This window comes from Mauremys reevesii, linkage group 18 (assembly GCF_016161935.1).
Source record: "Mauremys reevesii isolate NIE-2019 linkage group 18, ASM1616193v1, whole genome shotgun sequence".
Classification (NCBI taxonomy): Eukaryota; Metazoa; Chordata; order Testudines; family Geoemydidae; genus Mauremys; species Mauremys reevesii.
In genome coordinates, this window is record NC_052640.1 from 21,068,351 (window position 1) to 21,088,408 (window position 20,058).

General features: G+C 41.8%; 1 protein-coding gene across 1 annotated transcript; it reads right to left on the reverse strand.

Annotated features, from left to right (window-relative positions):
* Nucleotides 1-409: 409 nt before the first annotated feature.
* On the reverse strand, nucleotides 410-12,044 carry YWHAH (tyrosine 3-monooxygenase/tryptophan 5-monooxygenase activation protein eta). Its single transcript, XM_039505183.1, has 2 exons — nucleotides 11,578-12,044; nucleotides 410-1,861 (listed from the first exon to the last, which is right to left on the reverse strand). The coding sequence occupies exons 1-2, from the start codon at nucleotides 11,662-11,664 to the stop codon at nucleotides 1,205-1,207; spliced, it is 744 nt and encodes a 247-aa protein (XP_039361117.1). The 5' UTR covers nucleotides 11,665-12,044; the 3' UTR covers nucleotides 410-1,204.
* Between the last annotated feature and the right edge of the window lie 8,014 nt (nucleotides 12,045-20,058).

Below are 20,058 nucleotides of genomic sequence, written 5' to 3' on the forward strand. Positions count from 1 at the left end.
AGACAAGTGTAAGATAATGCTATGGTTTCTGTTAAAGAAACTTAATTCAAAATTCATTAATGGGTATAAGCAACTCGGTTGTAATTTCTAAGGAAAAAAATGTATAAGTCATCATGGACAGAAGCAGTACATACATGTCTTTTCTTACCTAATTAGTATGTCAACAAGCAATACTCTTTAGAATCTTGTAAACATTGACCGGCAGGCTTGAATTACAGCTGAACTAGCAAGCTACTGCACTGAATACGCAATTGGCAGCCCCACTGGGATATAGGTGAGCAATGTTACATATTTAGTTTGGATTGCTACATTTTCTTCAATGTATTTAGGACTGTATTTGCAGGCTGGACACCTCTATAAATCTCCATTCTTATGAAAAGATGACAGGACAGCTCATGTAGAGATAATATTTCCGAAGCAGCATTTTATTTTATTCATTTAATTCCAAAACATTAAATTTAGAAGTCTGGCATCTTAGAGAGTCATCCATCTTAACATGGGCTAACACTGACATGGTGCTGTCAGAATACACAGACAACTAAACAGCCAAAGAGTTTACAAAAAATAAATTCATGATATTTCAAAACAACTGCAAAAAAGGTTACAAGTATCAAAACTTTTAAGTAGATGCATTGCATTAAATGAAAGTCTGTGCACATCATAAGTTAAAGAGGCAAAAAGCAAGTTGCTACCAAAACCTCACATTCTGAACAGTTTGTAAACTGATAAATAGAATTAAGTTGTCACTTCACATCAGCTTTTTAACTGTTTTCATTGGTTGAAAAAGTTTTCGGGGTGGCTAATTTGCTTTGCATGCACAAGATGTACTGCTCAACAAAACACTATCAGCTCATTTCAAATGGAAAATTTAAGATTAGACTTTTGATTAATTCACTTTCCATTATTCTTGCCCATATTTGATAATCAATAGGCAAACTAAAATGCCTCTTTAATATGCATCTTTCTGCACCATTCAAGTGCAACTATGATAAACAGGGCAGATCAATCAATCAATCCAGCAATGCTCATGAAGACTTATCCAGAACTGCCTCCTGATAAAGAGGACTGCAGATCTGAACAGCTGTGCTGACAATACAGATATGCTTAGCACTAGATATTTAGTGAAACTGTGGCAAGGAAATATCGTGGGATGGTGATAATGGGGATGGTGGAGTGGATGAAGAAGGGCTGGGACGAAAGCTCTTTAGTTATTGCCCTCTCCTGCTTCCTCATCCTGCTGGTCACTTGTCCAGAGAGTGAGGTTGTCTCGAAGTAATTGCATGATAAGTGTGGAGTCCTTGTAGGAATCCTCATTTAGTGTGTCCAGCTCAGCTATGGCATCATCAAAGGCTTGTTTGGCTAAAAGGCAGGCCTGCTCAGGTGCATTCTGGATTTCATAGTAGAACACTGAGAAGTTGAGTGCCAACCCAAGCCTTATCGGGTGAGTGGGCTGCATGTGCTCTTTGCTGATTTCAAAAGCCTCTTTATAGGCAGCCTCTGAAGCTTCCACAACACTGTTCTTCTTCTCACCAGCAGCAACTTCTGCCAAATAGCGGTAGTAATCTCCTTTCATTTTCAGATAAAAGACCTTGCTCTCATACTGGAAGTCATTGCAGTTCTTGATCAAGAACTTATCTAAGAGGGCCAAAACATCATTGCAGACTGTCTCCAGCTCCTTTTCGATCTTCTCCCTGTATGCTTTAACTTTTTCCAGCTTCTTCTCATTCCCATCCGCCATAGTTTTCTGCTCTATGCTGCTGATGACTCGCCAGGAAGATCGTCTAGCCCCAACAACATTCTTGTAGGCTACAGACAGCAGGTTTCTATCTTCATTGGAGAGGGGCTCATTCAGCTCAGTCACCTGCAAATATACACAGAAAGATCAACTTAAAATAACTTGGCTTTGAGGAAGAAGAAAATGCAATCATTCAATATGACTAATTTAGAAACTGCAAGAGGAAAAAATTCCTCCTAGACATGATGGCGTTCTTGTTCACTTTAACAAAAACTGAAGACCTGAGTGCAAGTCAATTCCTTTAAAAAAAAAAATCACATTTCACTTTAAACTTTACCATACCATCTCCCTAAGGTATTTGTAAACATTTATACTACACTTTTAAGTCTCATCAAGGAGACTTAAGAACAGCCACTGAACAGTGTGCATCTAACTGGCAAGATGCAGAAGTATTCAAGAGGAAGACAACTGATTTGGAAACTCTTTCCAAAAAGGCAAATACACTACATACTTTTCCTATTGAATTCAAATGTGTTATACTGCCCAACAGCCTAGTGGAAGTACAGGACAGTGCCAGACAATTCAGTTCCTCTCCATATTCAACCCTGCTGTGGGGTCCTAGGTGCATGCTGAAGAAACGGTATGCTCAGCCACTGGAGGAGAACTGGGTTGTACTGCTCCACAACATGTCCTTCACTGCACCTTCGGGACTGTAATTCACACAATCTGATTAAAATTTGTCCTGTTTTCAGCTAAAATGGTGGTTGCAACCCAGGATTTCAAAGCTGGGCAAGGGAAGAAATTATATAAAATGGAGTAAATTGGAAGTTCAAAAGATAGAGGAATATTCCTTGGGAGTAAATTAAAAACACATATTGCAATAATTACACAATGAATTGTTACTGACTCATGAACCTTCAGTAATATTTTTAAATATCACATTTATAATACATTTGATTCACTGCACTCTACTACAGTTTGTGAAAACAGTTTCTAGACTCTATAGATTAGGATTAGTTCTATTTTAGCAAACAATTGGAGGTTCTAAATTGGGGGGTGATTCTTGGTGAATGCAAGTGCTTTGACTTATCTGAGTCTACAATACTAAGCATATTTCATTAGCAACATCATATTAAAAATTTGTGACAACTGTGGAAAAAAACCTAATGTGGCAAAGGAAAATCGTTGCTTCCCATTGCCAATGAGATGAAGCCAACATGATATCATAACTATTAAAAGAAATTTAAATATTTACACTGCAATATACAGGCATGCTACAAATAATGAAATCAGAAATTTAAATTTCTCCTCGCCAAATTCAAGAGGATAACTTCTATTTCTAGAGTACCACAGTAACAAACTATTCAAGAATGGTGTCTAACTTTTCAGATATAAAATAGTTCATCTTAATGAAAAATTAGAATTCTAAATGTGGTGCAACCATTATTGCCATGAGAACCTCTGTAGAGACAGTAACTAACTTCTTTAATATGTGCTTGCTACCCATTCCTCCATACAGCTCAGTGACTCAAAGTCTAAGAGTATGACAGGGAGCAGCATTTTCCAAGGCAACCTAGGGAAAGCTAGGTTCCCAAGAACCAATTACAGTCCTCTTTAATGACATCTTCATTTAAAGAGACAATTTGAATGATAACCAAAGCAAAACTATTTGTTGTGCTTGCTATTTAGAGAAACTATACACCATCTTTAGCCTCAGTTCATTGTATCTATAGCATATTTCTTAAAGCTAACGTAACCCATCAGCTGTCCAACTTCTTTCCATGCCCATGCTTCTCATGCTCCTGCCTTTCTCTCTCCCTCCCGCTTAGTTTCTCTCTACTTTCCAAGGCCTTTCTTTCCACTTCAAACTTAAGCATCCCTAATTTCCCACAACTGTGTTTTTAAATTTTCATTATGCAATGTGAAAGTTGAAAATAAAGTGCATTATAACACATGGATACCGGACAGCAAATTAGTACATATTAATTACAAAACCATTTGACAAAAATAACTGAAGAACTCTCCCTCTCCAATCACAACAGAAACTCAAATTATGTACATACCCTCCATTAAGCAAAAGGGTGAGTAACTAGACTACTTAGAGGACTGGTGCAAAAGTCAAACTGACGATCAGACCAACACAGGAAAGCTCATAGCATCAAAAGACCTCAACTGAGAACTTTCCTCCAAACCCCTGGCAACTAACAACCTTTAAAACTGACTTAAGTGTCTCAGTGGATCTTAATTTTCACATAAAGCATCAGTCTACACAACAGCCAGGATCCAAACCACACTTGGTTTTATAGCTCAAAATGAACACAATTTATTATACCTACAAGAAAAATATCAGGCTGTGCAACTTCCAGAACACAGGTCTAACATGCTCCACACAAGAAGCACCAGTTAGTAAGCCACTAGATTCTGTATCACCTGAAGCTCCAAAAAGGTGTTTAGCACAAACAAGTCACAAGCATGAGGCTAAATGGGAGCATGTATTACACAAGAGGAAGGTTGCACCTTCCTTACCAGAGGCACCAGTGAGGAAAAAAAAACATTATCCAGGATCTTCTCACAGATAGGCACCTAATGGATTTGATTAAAAGACTGAACTGGGTATCACCAGCACATATGGCTACATAGCTCAAACTGTCTTAATATTTCTCCTAGTGGCCTATTATGTACTGACCAGGAGGAACTGACAGAACAGAATCTAGTGGTATACCACATAAGCAGCAACCTCAAGGCAAATAAGCAGTTTCCTCAACACCACTCTCTGGAGATCTTTTAAGTCATTTCTGCAAGCAGGTCAACTGGAACAGAGGCTGCTGAAAGATATAGAAGCAGCAGTATGGACATCCAATTCATATCCATCACTGTAATGCCACTAAGCAAGGAGACCAGCAGTGTCTTTGTATCATACTCCAATGCTACATTAAGTGAGGGGTTTCAGAGGAAATCAGAAGATTTTGTTCTGCCATACATACATTTCAAGATTTTTTTTCCTATTAAAGGAAATTTAAGAACAGCTTGGTAACTTCAACATCCCAAAAATAGTATGACAAATAGGGCTTGCTTTCCACACAGCTGTTCTATAGATACAGTCCCTTTGCAAATCCATACTGGGGAAGTCATGTGGCAAAACATGCAATTCCCACAGTGAGTGCAAAGCCAGGGTCATGAAGGATAATTAGCATTCAAGTTGAAAGAGGCAAATACCTTGACTTCTTGTAGAAAAGATATTAAAAAGGTGATTTAAAAAAAAAAACCTAAAAAACATTGTGGGTACTTTTTTGCTGCTTTATGATTTATTAAGGTAGCCTGAAAGGGAAGGCGTTTTTGTTAATAGAAGATTAGTTCTGACCCTTTTTTCTTTTTCTTTTTAAAATGTTAGAAGTTTTCTGTCCTAGGAAGACTACAGATGGTGGAACAAGAAATAGGATTTTAAGATTGCAAGTATCAAGGAAGTGAAACCTGATTAACTCAGTTATTTTTATTCTTAGTTCAGAACTGTTACCACCACCAGTTTTCTCTCAAATATTGTGGTTAGAGATCATTATCAAGGATTCAGCACCCATTCCTTTAATTAAGGGAAGAGAGAACTTCCAGAATACATCTGAAACCTGCAGTGTGTGAGAGAGAGAATGAGAGCTTTCAGGATGTCTTTATACATCAAAAACAAAAAAAGTACAAAAAAGAAGTTTCTTTTTTTCCTTTTTCTTTTTTAAACAGGGTACCTTTAACTATCTCACCCAGTAGTGGTCTCAACACCACTTCCCATTTGCCTTTGTCAGACATGAGAGGTATGGAATCTTGTAGGCTGTATGCTGAAGCTATCTATGCATCACCATGAATCTTCAACCTGGAATCATATTCTGAAAATATGTTTTAGATGAGGAATACATACAAGTGAAAAACAAACCCACACCATTCCAAAATCTGTGTGTTCCATGCCCCCCCCCCTTCACCACAGGGTTATAATCAGATTAGTTTCATGTAGAAACTGACATTGACATGATTACCTTCAAAATAGGCGTTGGCACATTCACCTCTGTACACAATGGTGACTACAATACAGTATGTGGTACATACAGTGCCTTAAACTCAGTGTAGAATTAGTGACCATACACTGTTAAATCTCAACAGAGTTTTGGAAAGATCTGTTTTTTTAATCGGGGCTGCCTGGGTGGAATAAAACTACACTGTAACCTCAGCTCTTTAGCCTGTCAGTTGTCTACAACTGAGGAAAAGGGACTCACGATCTGCAACTCAGCAGTAGCTCATGCTAGGGGGAGGCTATTCAGTGTACTGAGTTATTTCAGCACTGCTCTTGTTCTGCTCATGGCAGGAGTTCTCTACAGTGTTTCTCAATCTTTCTGATTCCAGGGACCAGCTTGCTGCCTTCCTAAACTATGTAAGGGAAATCTCAGGGACTGGCACTGGTCTGCGAAGCATTCCCTGAGAAACACTGCTCTACAATTTCTGAAGAAGCACTCCCTGCCTTCCCGTGATCAACTGATGGGTACCCCTCCTTTGTAATGTAGCCGTTGCCCTATGTCCCAGAATATCACTTTTTTCTGTCAATTTTCTTTTTCCTGCACAGTTTTCTCATTTGTTTTTGGAAGGGGTTTTTTGCACTATTTTATTGTTCACTCACTCTGCTGTCCATTCATTTAGAAGGCTACCTGCAACTCTGGATGGGTGGGTATCTAACAGGAGTCTCAAGGTTCCAAATCACATTACTCCTGTAGTTTGCTTCAGTGAGAGAAGTAGGGTGTTGCAGGCCTGCATATTTAAGTTTCTTCAGTGGCCAACCGTATTAGGGTATACTGTGGGAGAAGGTGGCTGTCACTGTGTAACCTCCTGCTTTACCCACTGCAGGAATAAATTTTCATTGGTGATGGATGATACACATTTTGATGTAATGAAGAGGTCCATGGCAATGCAGACAGCTTCTCAACCTCACCATCTCCCACACGTGGTTGAAAAACACTGAATTGAAGGACAGAAGGCAGCTTTTCTTCCCCTATACCCATAGCCATCTCTTGCTGGAGGTGGAGGGCTCTTGGGCTTTGCAGTTGGTAAACTTTACCTATTACCTGATAGTCAACAAAAAACATGCTCTCACATTACTATGGTACAAGCCACAGCAGTGCTAGGAATAAGAAAAAGAGCCACTGACAGTGTGTCTTCATGCAGTTAGCTCAGGTTCTTACTTAGGTGTGCTCTTAACCCTCCTCCCATCCACATAAAATTGGAAATTTGACCAATCCAAAATTAACTGGTCAATTGCCCAGTCATGCTTGGTCAGATGTCAAAAATGGTCAAATATTTTCAAGCACTAGTTTATTAGAACAGTATCAACAGTAACAAAAGGAATAAGACTTTATGGTCTCCAATAAGATTAGCCTCAGATAGATAGTTATACCTCATTTACAAAAAACAAGTTACTTAATGGAGTTATTTTAACTCAGAAAAATGCAAAACAATAAAATTCTAACACACTCCCCCCAAAGAAAAAAGAACGGCACCATGATGCAATCAAAAAGATAGGTTGGCACCTATATCAGGACATTCTTGCTGAATATTTGATGGTCAAATAATAAGTGGTCAAGTAACCTTTTTGACTATTCAACTGACCACCTTGCCAAGCCTACTTCCACACAGAAAATCCACTCACCTGAGTCTACCTGTGCTTTCAACTCAGGCTAGCTGGCCTGTCTGGGAGTGTAGATTAAAGTACAGGTGCCGATTTAACTCAGGCTGGTAACTGCCATACTGTGCAGTGGTGACATTGACTAAATCATGAGTACTGACAGTTCTCTAATGTCTTTCTACAATTTGACTCCCTTCTCCCCAGGTCTGACCAACTGGACACCCAAGTTCTCCCACAACTGACTCAGAAAGAATCAGAGAGGCTCAGCTTACCATAGCATAAAGAACATGGGATGAGACCCCAAAAGTCCTAGAGAAACACAGGTGACAGCATCATCAGGGAGAACACAGTAACCTGGGTATGGCTTTGCGGTGTGGCTGCTCACACCTGGGCAAGGCTAACTTGGAAGCTAATCTCACGAGTTAACTCTGTATTGAAAACATACCCTTAGTATCAAACCAGCACAAAGCACTAGACAGTCTTGCAGCAGGCAGGGGTAGCACTTAGATCAAAAGCATCCCTGCTTCTCCACACACACAGTACTACCAAAAACGGACAATCACTGGAAAGAGAAAAGAGCCAGATGATGTAATACTGAAAGTGCAAGTCTGTCAAAATTCTTTAACACCTTATATGAAAGAGGAAATTTCAAAAGCTCCCTACAAATTAAGTTAGAGCCCTATTATATTATTTTTATTTCTTTATATGTATAACTGAAAATGGTGTGCATACCATATTCATTAATGTTATATATTTTCTTTTCATCTGCAGTGAGCCTTGGCAAGGAGTTCAGTATTCCACATATCACACAAGTATTACTCAAGATTACTTCCTCTCAAATTAATAACTCAGTTCTACTTACACTAATTTGAAATGAATAAGTTATTAGATATGGTCACTATGTTGCTACATTAAATAGCAATACAGACTAATCAAAATCTTGAGCAAAATGCACAGGAATTCATATATTTTGAGTTCTACAGCTCATGTTGTAATACAGCAGAACAGCTTAACTCCTTTTTTTCATACCATTTCTGAAATTCATTTGAACAAAGCAGCATTTAATGCAATATTGCTTCTTCATATAATTGTTCAAACGTCACAGACATGTGAAGTGCCATATTTAAAAGTAAATAAAAATATGCTTTTAGTATACCTGGTTTTTTTTCCACAGCTATGGCCTGTTCCTGTTCTCTGTATAATAATTAAAAACGTCAATACGGAAGTCCAGCACAAGAAGTAATGTTAGTTTGCTGGAGCCCTAGAGAAGGGTTTACTTAAATGAATGTACCACACCCTTTGGCAAAATACCATTTTACAGAGGTACATTTAACTGTATTTCTCATGGAGGGAACGTTAGGGTTCTGAAAGAAAACCGAACTCACTGTCTATGTCACACCGCAGTCTTTTATCTTCCTCTCCTGCTACTCATCATGGTAGGTGGGAAACAGCTGGCATTCAGCCAAGAAGAAAAACTCAACAGCAGTTAATGATTGTACTATTACTTTAACAAATATACAGTATTTCCTATCAGGTTTAAATTATTAGAATTTCTACTTGAACTAGCTTTTTACAAAACTACCATTAACTTGTAACATACTGCTAAAGTCTTTAGTCTATTTGGCAGAAAACGTGGGATGTATTTCTCCCACTATACACAAGTTTTTTTGCATCCTCATATCAAGAAATGTCTTAGTTTAAGACTATTCACATCAGTTTACATTTGTGTGTGTAATTGTCAGATAGCAAATATTTCCCTCTGTAAATTAGTTTATTTATTATTTTTTTTTACAGGGGTAGGGCTACTTTAAATGATAGAAGCTTTTTGTTTAGGTTATATGTACTAAAATTAGAGGAAACATTAGTTGTGTGTAATTGTAAGAGCCCACATAACACATTGTCTTTCACATAAAAATGTAAGCTCCCACTCTTTCCCCCAAACCTGCCCAAAATGTAACTTCTAGAACATCCTTGTACATCATGTTTTAGAATGAAAACCTGCAAAAAAAGTATCCAGCTAACCAACATTTTATTAAAAATATACTTGGAGAAACTGGAGTTAACTATTTTTGTATTCAAGGAATAACTACAGTTTTCATCATTTGTAATAAAGTGGAAACATTTTAACTTCCATTTTAGGTATGTTTATAATTGTTTATGTGAGGTATATATTAAAGATGCAATTAGCACCTTTGTCTAAATTCAATGCATTGAGACAAATATTGAAGTTAGAGCCCTAGAGGAACTGCATTGTCATATGCATTATTGGAGGGTAAAGGAAATATGGAAAGTGAAGGCAAATGATTTTGAAGCAGGATGGAATGATAAAAAATAGCAAAATATTTTTAAATTTAAAATGGTCTATTAGACAAACACTAATTATCTGCAGCATTTCCTGAAAGACGGTAGCTCCACTCTGCTTTTGTTTTCTAATTTCATGCATTCCAATATTTGAATAGGAAATTTTAAATAGTAAAAATATTTCAGCTGTATTTTTATATTTCTAAATTTATTCCAATTTTACAAAGTATTTCCTGGATCACCAATAGACTTCACTAAAACCTGTACATAGGCTTGGACAAGTAAGTATTTTTTTAGAATGAGCAATGAAAGGTATTTCTAAAGGCAGAGTCATTCCCATTTCAATTAGCAAATCTAGTAGTGCCATTAATATAAATTTCTCACTTCAAACATAATAGCTCTGTTACAGACATATCCAAGAGCACTTTTGTGTAAGAATTCTATTAGCCATAAGAGGTTGTGCTGTATGAGATTACATACAAAGCAGACCATAAAAATCAGTACCAAACAAAATGAGAGGTTTTTGAATTTTTATTTTAAAGGCATGTGATATTAACAGAGTCTGATGTATTATAACATTTTGGATCATGGATGGATTGATTTTGTTATAATATGAACTCCACATGAAGCCCAGTTCTTTGGGGCAGGGACTGTCTATTTAGACAGCACCATTGCACAACAGGGCTATGAATTGGCTGGGCATCTGGGTGCTAACACAATACAAATTAATATGATCATAAATAAGAATTAGGTAGAGCAGACATGTTCTGGAAGGATATTGAATGTTAATTTAATATTTAATTTTTAAAAGCTAAAATACTCTTCATGGGATCTCACATATAGTTTAGACCTGAGAAGTTTGGTTTGCTAATTTATTATGTGTTCAGCACAAGTTACTGTTAAATGCTTCATTTTAATTTAAAGGTTTAATCTACCTTTAAATACTATTTGAATGCATTTAAGTATTCAAAATTATGTGCAGATTGTAGGCAATACAGCAAGCAAATTCTTCTACTGCCTTGAGAAAAAGAAAGGCATGCCTTGAAGGATCTTGGGCTGTGAGTGTTTATGTTCCTGGATGCAGCTATTACACGATCTTTGAATGAAAGCTCCCCAGGTTGGTGGGTAAGGCCTCCTCCAGTTATGCCTTCTTGATGCCATAGAAACATCTAGAAAGGAAAGGGTCGTCTTGCCATGTTAGGCTTCTCCAGACCCACCTCTAAGCACAGAGACTGACCGGGCCATACATACAGCACCATCAGCCTACGCCTACAGCTTTAGGACTGGTCCCAGGTTACCTGGAGGCGCTAAACCAACACTCCAAGGTCAAACCCAGCATCTCCGGCCCACCCCGGAGGATGGGGGGGGCCCTGGGCCGGCGTCAGACAGGGGCGGGGCAGGATCGATGGGGAAGAGGAAGTCCCCCCCCGGCAAATGAAGGACAAAAGCATTATGCCATCCGCTTGCCCCGGACACGCGCCGCTGAGAAAGAAAGAGGAGAGGCACCCGAGCACACACCCTCTGTGAGGAAATGTCAAGAGCGTACCGGGGCGGGGGCTCACACACCGCTGCCGGAGAGCGGAAGGGCAAGGGCTGGACACCCCGCTGCAGCGGTGGGGAATGGACCAGCCCCCTCCACTCCCAGCTTTGCCGAAATAGATCCCAGGCGCCCCGCGCCGACTCACAAGGCGCCACCCATGATTCTTGAGGGGAGACAGCAGCGAGTGTGCCGTGCTACGGGACTCCACTGCGCCCTGCTTCCCTCAGGTGGGACCCAAAGGCCGGCTGCATCCTCCCCCCCACACCCCGGGGCCCAACTCCGCCTTTGCCCAGCTTCCCGCTTTCCTTCCGCGTGGGACCCGCAGCCAACACCTTGCTCCCTACTCACCGCCTTCATGGCTGAGGCCATGTCGTCGTATCTTTCCGCCTGCTCGGCCAGGCGGGCTCGCTGCAGCAGCTGCTCTCGGTCCCCCATGGCCGCTTCCGTAGTGACTGCCGGGCTGGGCACTCAGCGGCACCCCTCTCACGCGGGGACTAAGCGGAGAGTTCGCGCTTCACGGGTTATCTAGCGCGCGAACGCGCTCACTCCGCGGCCGTTGGCGCCTTGCGCTCAGTGACCGTCGGGCTTTTCGGCAGCCGTTGGCGCGTCGCGCTCGCGGGGCAGTGGTGGGTAGGTACCTCAGTGCCTGTGGCAGGGGGAAGATCGCGCGCTCGCTCTGTTCCCTCACCAGCGTGTACAGCTCGCGAGTCGCGCCTCTCTCTCCCCGCTCTGTGCCTCGCGCACTGTTGCCGCCTCCTGCGCCTGCGCCCTGTGAGGGCAAGAAGGGGGCGGAGTTGAGGAGACCGCAGGGGAGGGGAGGAGGCGCTGCTCCCCCGCGTTCTATTTCTAGCTGACGTCACTTACTATAAATAACCACCCCAGGACGCGACTGGTGCAAACGCATGCGCACTACGAATGCTGCATTTTACTGCTGCAAAGGTGGAGGTGGGAGAGAGGGAGGGGGTAGTGCAGAGCAGCTGAGGAAAGGAGGCGGTGCTGGGGCTGGCCTGCTGCCATGCATACACACTATAGCTATAGCACTAAAAGTAGCTGTTACTAACCCCTTGAAAGCAAGGGCCTGGCTGCCATGAAATCCACTGACCGCTCCAGAGAATCCCCACTAGTCAATGTCCAGGCACCCCTCAGCTGGTGGCTAATACCTCACAAGGTCACACAGCAGTGTTAACTGTATGCCAGCAGCAATCATACAACACATCATACCTTGCCTTACAAATATGTGTGATTTTTCTCCTATGTACAATTTTGCTGGGTGTAGAATGTTTCTATGCACAGCCATCGCCTAGGTGGTATTTTCTCCAATGCGTGATTTTACCTGTGCATTATTGGTATTGTGTATGAGAAATAGAACACAGAGTTCTCCCTTCAATATAAGCTTTGTATTTTTCACATTACCCCCCCCACACACACACACACACTTCACTGAAACTTGTGGTCACTGTAAACGCTGCATACCAGCTATTATGACCCTCCAATAATGGGAATATGCCAGTAACATTATGCTGCTTAAGTGATGGCACTAATTTATATTTTAGTATATATTTTATTTCATAGTATTAGATATTTACAGAATTGACAAAGTAAATGGTGTACATAAAAACTACTTCTAGATGCTGGCAGAGCCTGCAGAAATGTTAGCAACCACATTGTTCATTTGCAGAAATAAAAATTAAAATAAATAAATATCAACCCAAATATATATCTTGTCTATCCCTGAAGCTCATTGTAGTCAGGGCAGACCAGCAGTGGATTGTTATCCCACTTCATGCTTCCGAAAAGCTCAGTCTCATTCATTGCAGTGTCGTTAAAAGGGTGTGTGCTTATTCCCTACCCACTCCCCAAATATGCCCATTTATCACTTTCAAATATATATACCGTACAGTTTTTTAGTATTCTGTTGGGGCTGCATTTCCTGTAGTAAGTGGATACAATATTCTTCTTCTGTTCACTTAAATAGCTCTGCTGCCGTAGCACTTCAGTATAGACAGTCACTACAGTGACAGGAGGAGTTTGCCTATCAGCATAGTTAATCCATTTCCCCAAAAGACAGTAGCTAGGTCAATGGAAGAATTCTTCCATTCACCCAGCACCGTCTACACCAGCAATTAGGCTGGCATAGCTCCATCTCTCCGGGGTGTGATTTTTCACAGCCTGGAGAGATGGAACTATGCCAAAGTGAGTTCCAAGTGTAGACATACACTGAGGCACACAAAGTTGAAAAGTGTCCAAGGTGTCTCAGAAAGTGAGTGACAGAGCTACTAGACCACACTGCCTCCCTAAAAATGTAGGGTGACATCCAGGCTTTACCAACAAGAATGGGAAAAGCTCATCCATATGAGTTATAGGGAGGTGGTGAATTCTGCTTGCATTCATGCCAAGTATAATCCCATTGTTTTCAGTGGTATTTGCACTGTTGTAACCAAGAGTACAATTTGGTCTATTAAGTCAATCTTAAATTTTAGCCTTAACTCCAAATTCCCTAGGAGTTTAGGTTAGACCCTTAATGTTAATTGTAATATTGTAGTTAGTTTTAAAAAGGACTAGATAAATTTAATGGCCAGTAACAACAAACTGTAATTAGGCATAAAATATGGGTGATAAAAATCTTATGTTTAAAGATATAACATTGTCAAAAGTATTTTGACTTGTCCCAATGTGGGCCCAGCCACCCTCAACGCCACCCTCATTACCATCAAGGCACTGGATCGGGATGAAGGGCCCAATGGCACAGTTGCATATGCCATCGCAGAGGGGAATATCGTGGGCACCTTTCACATAAAGGTCTCCTCTTCAGGAGGCTGCCCTCCGGCAGTGCCCACTACTCCTTTCTCACCCCCCCTTCTGGGGTCACAGCACTCCTTTGGCTTGCACCTGCCACGGGGGCCAACCACAACCCAAAGTTTAGCCCCTCACTTCTGGGGCAAGTTACAGTCTGTACTGGACATGCTCCTCCCCAACCAGGTGCAGTGCAAGGGAGAAGGCGGGGGGGACACCCAGGCCCACCCGCTACTCTAGGTCCTGACCTAAGGACCCTCTAGCAGCAGCCTCTCCGCCCTCCTTCTCCCCGCCCTTGTCTGCCTATCATCCCTGGGCCACTTCCCCTTGGCTCTTGCACCTTCCTGGCCCTTTCTCTGGCAGGGGCCTGCAGCCTAGCAGGTGAGCTCTGGTCTGTTACCTCACACTCCCCTGAGCCTGCCCAGCACTGCTCTAGCTCAGGTGCTATGCCTAGGAGCCAGTCCTCTTCCCTTGCTTCTCAGGGAGAGACTCCCCTCTGCTCTGCTGGGCAGCTCCTTCTATCTGGGCTGCCCCAGTAGCTGCCTCCTAACAAAGCCTCGCCCTAATTAGCTGCAGGTTTCCACAACCTCCCTGGCTGCTTCTGCCTCACCTGCCCCACGACACATCTTTTCCCATGAATTTACAAAATGGCATGTCACATGATGTCAAACATCACTCCTTTAAAATCAAAGACCTTTCCGAGTCGGACAGTGGCAAAATCGGTCAAGATTTTATCTAGCATGTGGATAGCTTGATTATAGCCAAAGAAGGGACAGATCATTGATTTAAAAACACACAAGCTATTTGGGCAGGAACTGTCGTTTTGTTAAACATATGTACATAGCCTAGCACAACGGGGCCTCAGTCCCTAATGGGGGCCTCTAGGAGCTACCACAATACAAATAAGAAATAATCATTAACATGTCACTAAGAACTTGGTGCACTGAGATTCATTCAGTCACAATATCCAGGGGCTGAATTATGAACCCCTTGAAAAAATGAGACTAAACGGAGATGCTGACAGACCCTTAACCAGAGCATTACATGTAGCGTACCATGCTGCAGAGTGCCAGGGCTTCCCACGCAACTCAGACTCCAGGCATTTTGCATAATGCTGCAGAGCTCCAGGGTTCCCAGCAGAGCTCAGAAATATTGTTCTTATAAAATGGGATTCAAAGTTGTTGGCATGGTTACCACATAGACAGGGATTTATAGCTGGAGAGATTGGACATTTATGGTGCTGAGAATCTCACCACCACCTAGGGCAGCACCAGTACCTTGTTGGAATGTCAGACAGCTGTAAAGAACTGACATGCCACACGGGGCTGGCAAGAGTCCCTTGTTAAAATGTCATTTGTCCTCACTGCTCTGCTACATACTGGAGCAATAGGAAGAGCAAAGCTGTCTTAGATCAGTTTCTTTCATGTTACTGACATGGAGCAGGAATGGAGTGCAGCAGATGGGGGCAGAGCTGCAGGGGCCATTGGCAAGGAGGAAGCAGGTGGCAGGGAAAGCTGCCAGCACCCCCTCCCAGAACCATCTTCTCTCTCCCTCATTTTGCTGCAAGGCCAACCTCCTTGGTTGCAGGTGGTAAGAGGCTCTGAAGCATCCTCTTCCTTCCCTGTACCCTTGAGGGCAGCTGGAGAAGCAGATTGAACAGTGGAGGCACACACTTCTGCATGCCCTTTGGGTCATGGGAACACCGCAATGGCAGCCTAAAAGGTTCCTGCTGCTGACAGCCTCTTCATCCCTGGAGCAAGCAGCCCTCCGTCTGTCCTCCCCCTGCAGTAAGGAGACCTTTTCCCCTAGGGATTCTGATAAGCAGAGAGAGGAAAAGGAGCAAAGCACTGAGGAAAGGAGAGTGAAAAGAGGCGGAGTTATCAAGTGATGGGCAGGTGAAGCTAACTAGCTCCCCCCCCCGTGAAGAATCTGAATTTGCCAGGAAGTAAAGAGGGCAGAGGGGTGAAGAGAGCGAGAGAGGGAGATGATGAGGGTCTGAATTGGGACATGTTGGGGAGTTCACCTGGGACTAGGGGGACTGGGTGATACTATGATGATGGACTGTACAGTATAGCAGGCTAAGAGCCACCATTTTTACTGTATTAAAGTGAGAATTTCACATCAGCGAGGGCAGAATGCTGCAAGCAATGGTCGGGTCAAAGCAGAAGACAGGAGGGGGCATAGTTTAAGTATCACACAGAAAAACGGAATCTCTCTCAAACTAGGAAAGACTGTAATTCAATCACATATTTCTAGTCAAGCCATACATCCCATTTTAACAACCCGTAGAGTCCCCTAAGCAGTCATGGTATGGTTTATAATTCATCATATTTCACCTTGATCATAATCTGTAAGCCATTTGCATTGAAACGTCCTCACAACTGAAAAGGATGGAATAGAGTGAAGCATGAGAAAGATTATGCTGGGTTTGACACAAAAGCATTTCAGTCGTGCTGTGAGAACATATTCAGCAAATGTGGGGAAGTACTCAAGAGAGAAGGGAAGTGGATTCTGCAAGATCAATGAGGCTATTACTCACTAAGGTAGTGGGAAGGGAGGTCTGTATAGTATAGTGAAACCTGCCTGGGGTCATTGCACAATATTCAATAATGCTGAGTATTTACAAAACAGTAGCCCTTTGCGTGTTCAAAGCACTATCTCATGCCTGGACAATGATAAACACCCCTCACAATGTGAAATACAATATTCTCAAGCACTTTTCACTTCAGAGTCTAATGAAGAATGAGCACTATGTTTGAATAAAAGATTATGGCTGTGATTTCCCTTGCCAGAATGATTCAAAGATATGCACAGGGAGCTGTGAAGCATACTCAGTAGTGGAATGTTTGTGCAATGGCAAGCACATCGCAGCTAATGCAAAGCAGCTTTATCTTTAACTCTTAGAGGGCTGGTTCAGACCATAGTGCCCTCCACGGTCCTGTCGAGACAGGAAATTAAAAAAAAAAAAGTCACGATCATGTAATTAATCAAAAGTAACTAATTAGAGATACAGGAATAAATAGGAAAACAAGATAAGTTGTCATCACAAAAATTCACTAGAACACACTAGAGAAGAATAGGAAAGAAAAATCTTCCGTCTATAATCAGTAAACATCAAAAGGGAAAAAATTAGGATATTTTACGTGTTTTTCCAGCGGGGCTGAGGATGTACAGCTTCCTTTGGCTTCATATACAGTTTCAGTGTTCAGCATTTCTGAAATCAGGTCCAAGGTGACTTGGGTTGGGCACCCAAAACTAAAGCACTAGAAATCAGTGGCCACTTTAAAAAAATTGGCCCACATCTTTCACAAGAAATAATTTTTATGGCTGTTCAAACCTTACGATCTATTTTGAGTCATGAAAGACCTTAGGGATAAGATGAATGAGGTGCAGAGACAAAATGAAAGTACTACACCCTACATTTTCCAAAATGGCTTCTTATTTTAGAGGCCCAGCTAGAGTCACATGGTGCCTGATTTTTAAAAGTGCTCCTCTGAAAACGAGGCCAAAGTTGACTCAAACTGAACACCAAAAATTGAGCACTGAGTGGCCACTTGAAAATATTGGCTTTGGAAGCTGCCTCTTCTGCCATTTGTTTAGGATAGGTCTCTGATCAACCATTTCAATACGATTGCTGGCAGAGACTGCGCAGGGGACCCAAAGCAGGTAAATCTATTTCCTATATAATTAATTCTCTTTGGTGTTTGAGTTCAGTAGATTGAGTTCAGAGAAACTTTTCATGGGCAACTGCTGTGCAAGCCTCCTCAAACTGCCGGGTAATGTACTTCATTCCTAACCCCGAGGACCACCTTTGCAAGCAAGGTGACAGCTCAGTCTCCATGTCCCACTCAGTCCTTGGCCTCTCTGCTGGGACTGTCAGAGGTGCTGATTGTGGTGGCTGTTTTTTTGTTTTTGTTTGTTTTAAGAAATGTGGATACTTTCCTATTTGGAAATGGATGGAAACCACTCGTCTCGTTGCAGAGTGACTACTAATCAGGATTTGCAGAAGTTGCTTATGGCAGATTTCCATCTTTTTTTCCATGATCATTTAACACAGTGGGTACGCAGAGACTGGGTTTTGTTCTCTGGGGTCATACTTACATTTTAACACAGAAATGCTGTAACTTTGGTTTTTCGATTTGGGGCAAAATCTTTCCTTTGCTAGGCTGTGCCATGTTATAAGGGTGGAGGAATGATAGCAGTACCAGCACAGAGCAGAGCAGCAACATGCTCAGCAGCACTTCTTACTGCTGCTCCAAACAGAAAGACCACATACACCCATATCCACAGCCTGCTACATATGGCAGCATATGCATGGAGGAGGGAAGGACCTGGCTATTCCCAAAACAGGTGTAGCACACTTCTTGGGTCAACATTGTGTTAGCTGGGTCCTGGTCTAGCACTGAAGGGAGCACAGGACTGTAATCCTACCCTGCTGTTGCACAGGTGAAGATTTTCTTTGCATTCATTTTCCTTCGAGCACACCCACAGTAGGCAGGACAGGATTTTGCCCTGGTTGGGCTACTCTGAACCTGTTTAGTTCTGCACTCCTGTGGTTTCTATTGACTGTATTGTATCAACAGGCAAAACCTTTAGGAAACCACAGCAAAATATCAGGGCTGTAAAGCACAGGAAACTAGAACAAGGCAAGATGCAAAGTGGATGATTTTAATACTGACCCAGATAGTGCTAGATAACGTCATTTAAATAATTTCCCTGCCTTCTCCCTTAAAGACTAACTCCTCTCAGCACTACTTTTTGTAGGGCAGGGAGGATCAAGCAATAGTGGTCACTGATGTACAGTGCTGACTCATTGGCTTTTCTTCTATACCCTGACCATGGATCCAGTCTGCCAGCTTACAGATGGGGAAACCATCTCTGAACTCCACTCTGCTCCCAGGAGGTCAACATGAAAAGCCAGATCCTTTGAGACTTTCTGCAAGAATGTCTTTTCCAAATACCTGTTCAACTGCACTTAGCTCCTCAAAATCTCTCATAAAAATTCAGTATTATTGAGGCTACATGATGCAAAGACTGGCTGGGGGTCAGATTGGGGTTCTGCTTCAGGCACCTGACTTCATGTGTCTTGCAGATGAATATGAAGAACACACTTTTTTGATTTGTTGGGTACAATAGACCAAGACTTAAATGATCAGATAAGAGAAGTAATAAAATATTTCATCTGGGAAATGACCTAGAAAATTCAATTGTCCTCTGAAGAGCACTTGTACCAAATTTGGAAACTTAATTAATTAATTAAACTGTGAAACAGAGCGGTTTTATTCCTGCTTTAAGAGCAAATTGTCATGTAAATTTCACTATGGAGTAGCTACCAGTGCCTCCAGATAGTCTACCTCAGGAATTCTGAGGATTTGAGCTTCATTCTTGCATCACAAATAACCCCCTAAATTCTTGGATAGTTTTAAAAAAATAAAACAATACAAGGTGGACAGCTGTTGTAAGGTAAGAGATCAAAGGATAATTGCCTCCAGCACTCAAGAAGTATGATCTCTCAAACAACTGCATGCCTTGGCATGTTATTTCTCTTAGAAAATGGTGTCTTTAATTGTAATCAATAAGAATGTAGGAATTGCTACACTGGGTCAGACAATGGTCTAATAATCCAGTGCTCTGTCTTTGACAGTAGCCAGTACCAGATGTTTCAGAAGAAGGTGCCAGAAATATGCCTCACTACGGCACAGGCATAATTTTCCTTGTAATTCAAGGCATTTCTCCTCAGTAACAGTGATATGGAACCCTCCACGGTTCCATGCATATACATCACATACCACAGAATGACTGTATCATAGATAATGACATCGGAAGATTATTCTGTTGGGGTAAATGATAAAATACCTTCTCTGGTGTTCTATGTCTACATTTACCAGGATCCCTCATGAATGGGGTAACAGAAGGCCATTTCAACTCTGGATTTTACACCAGAGTCACTGAGATCACAATGGAGCCCTTTGTTCACACTGGAAATGCCTGTTATAAGCATCTTCTGGACGTGCGTGCTTATTTTTCCATGTCTTG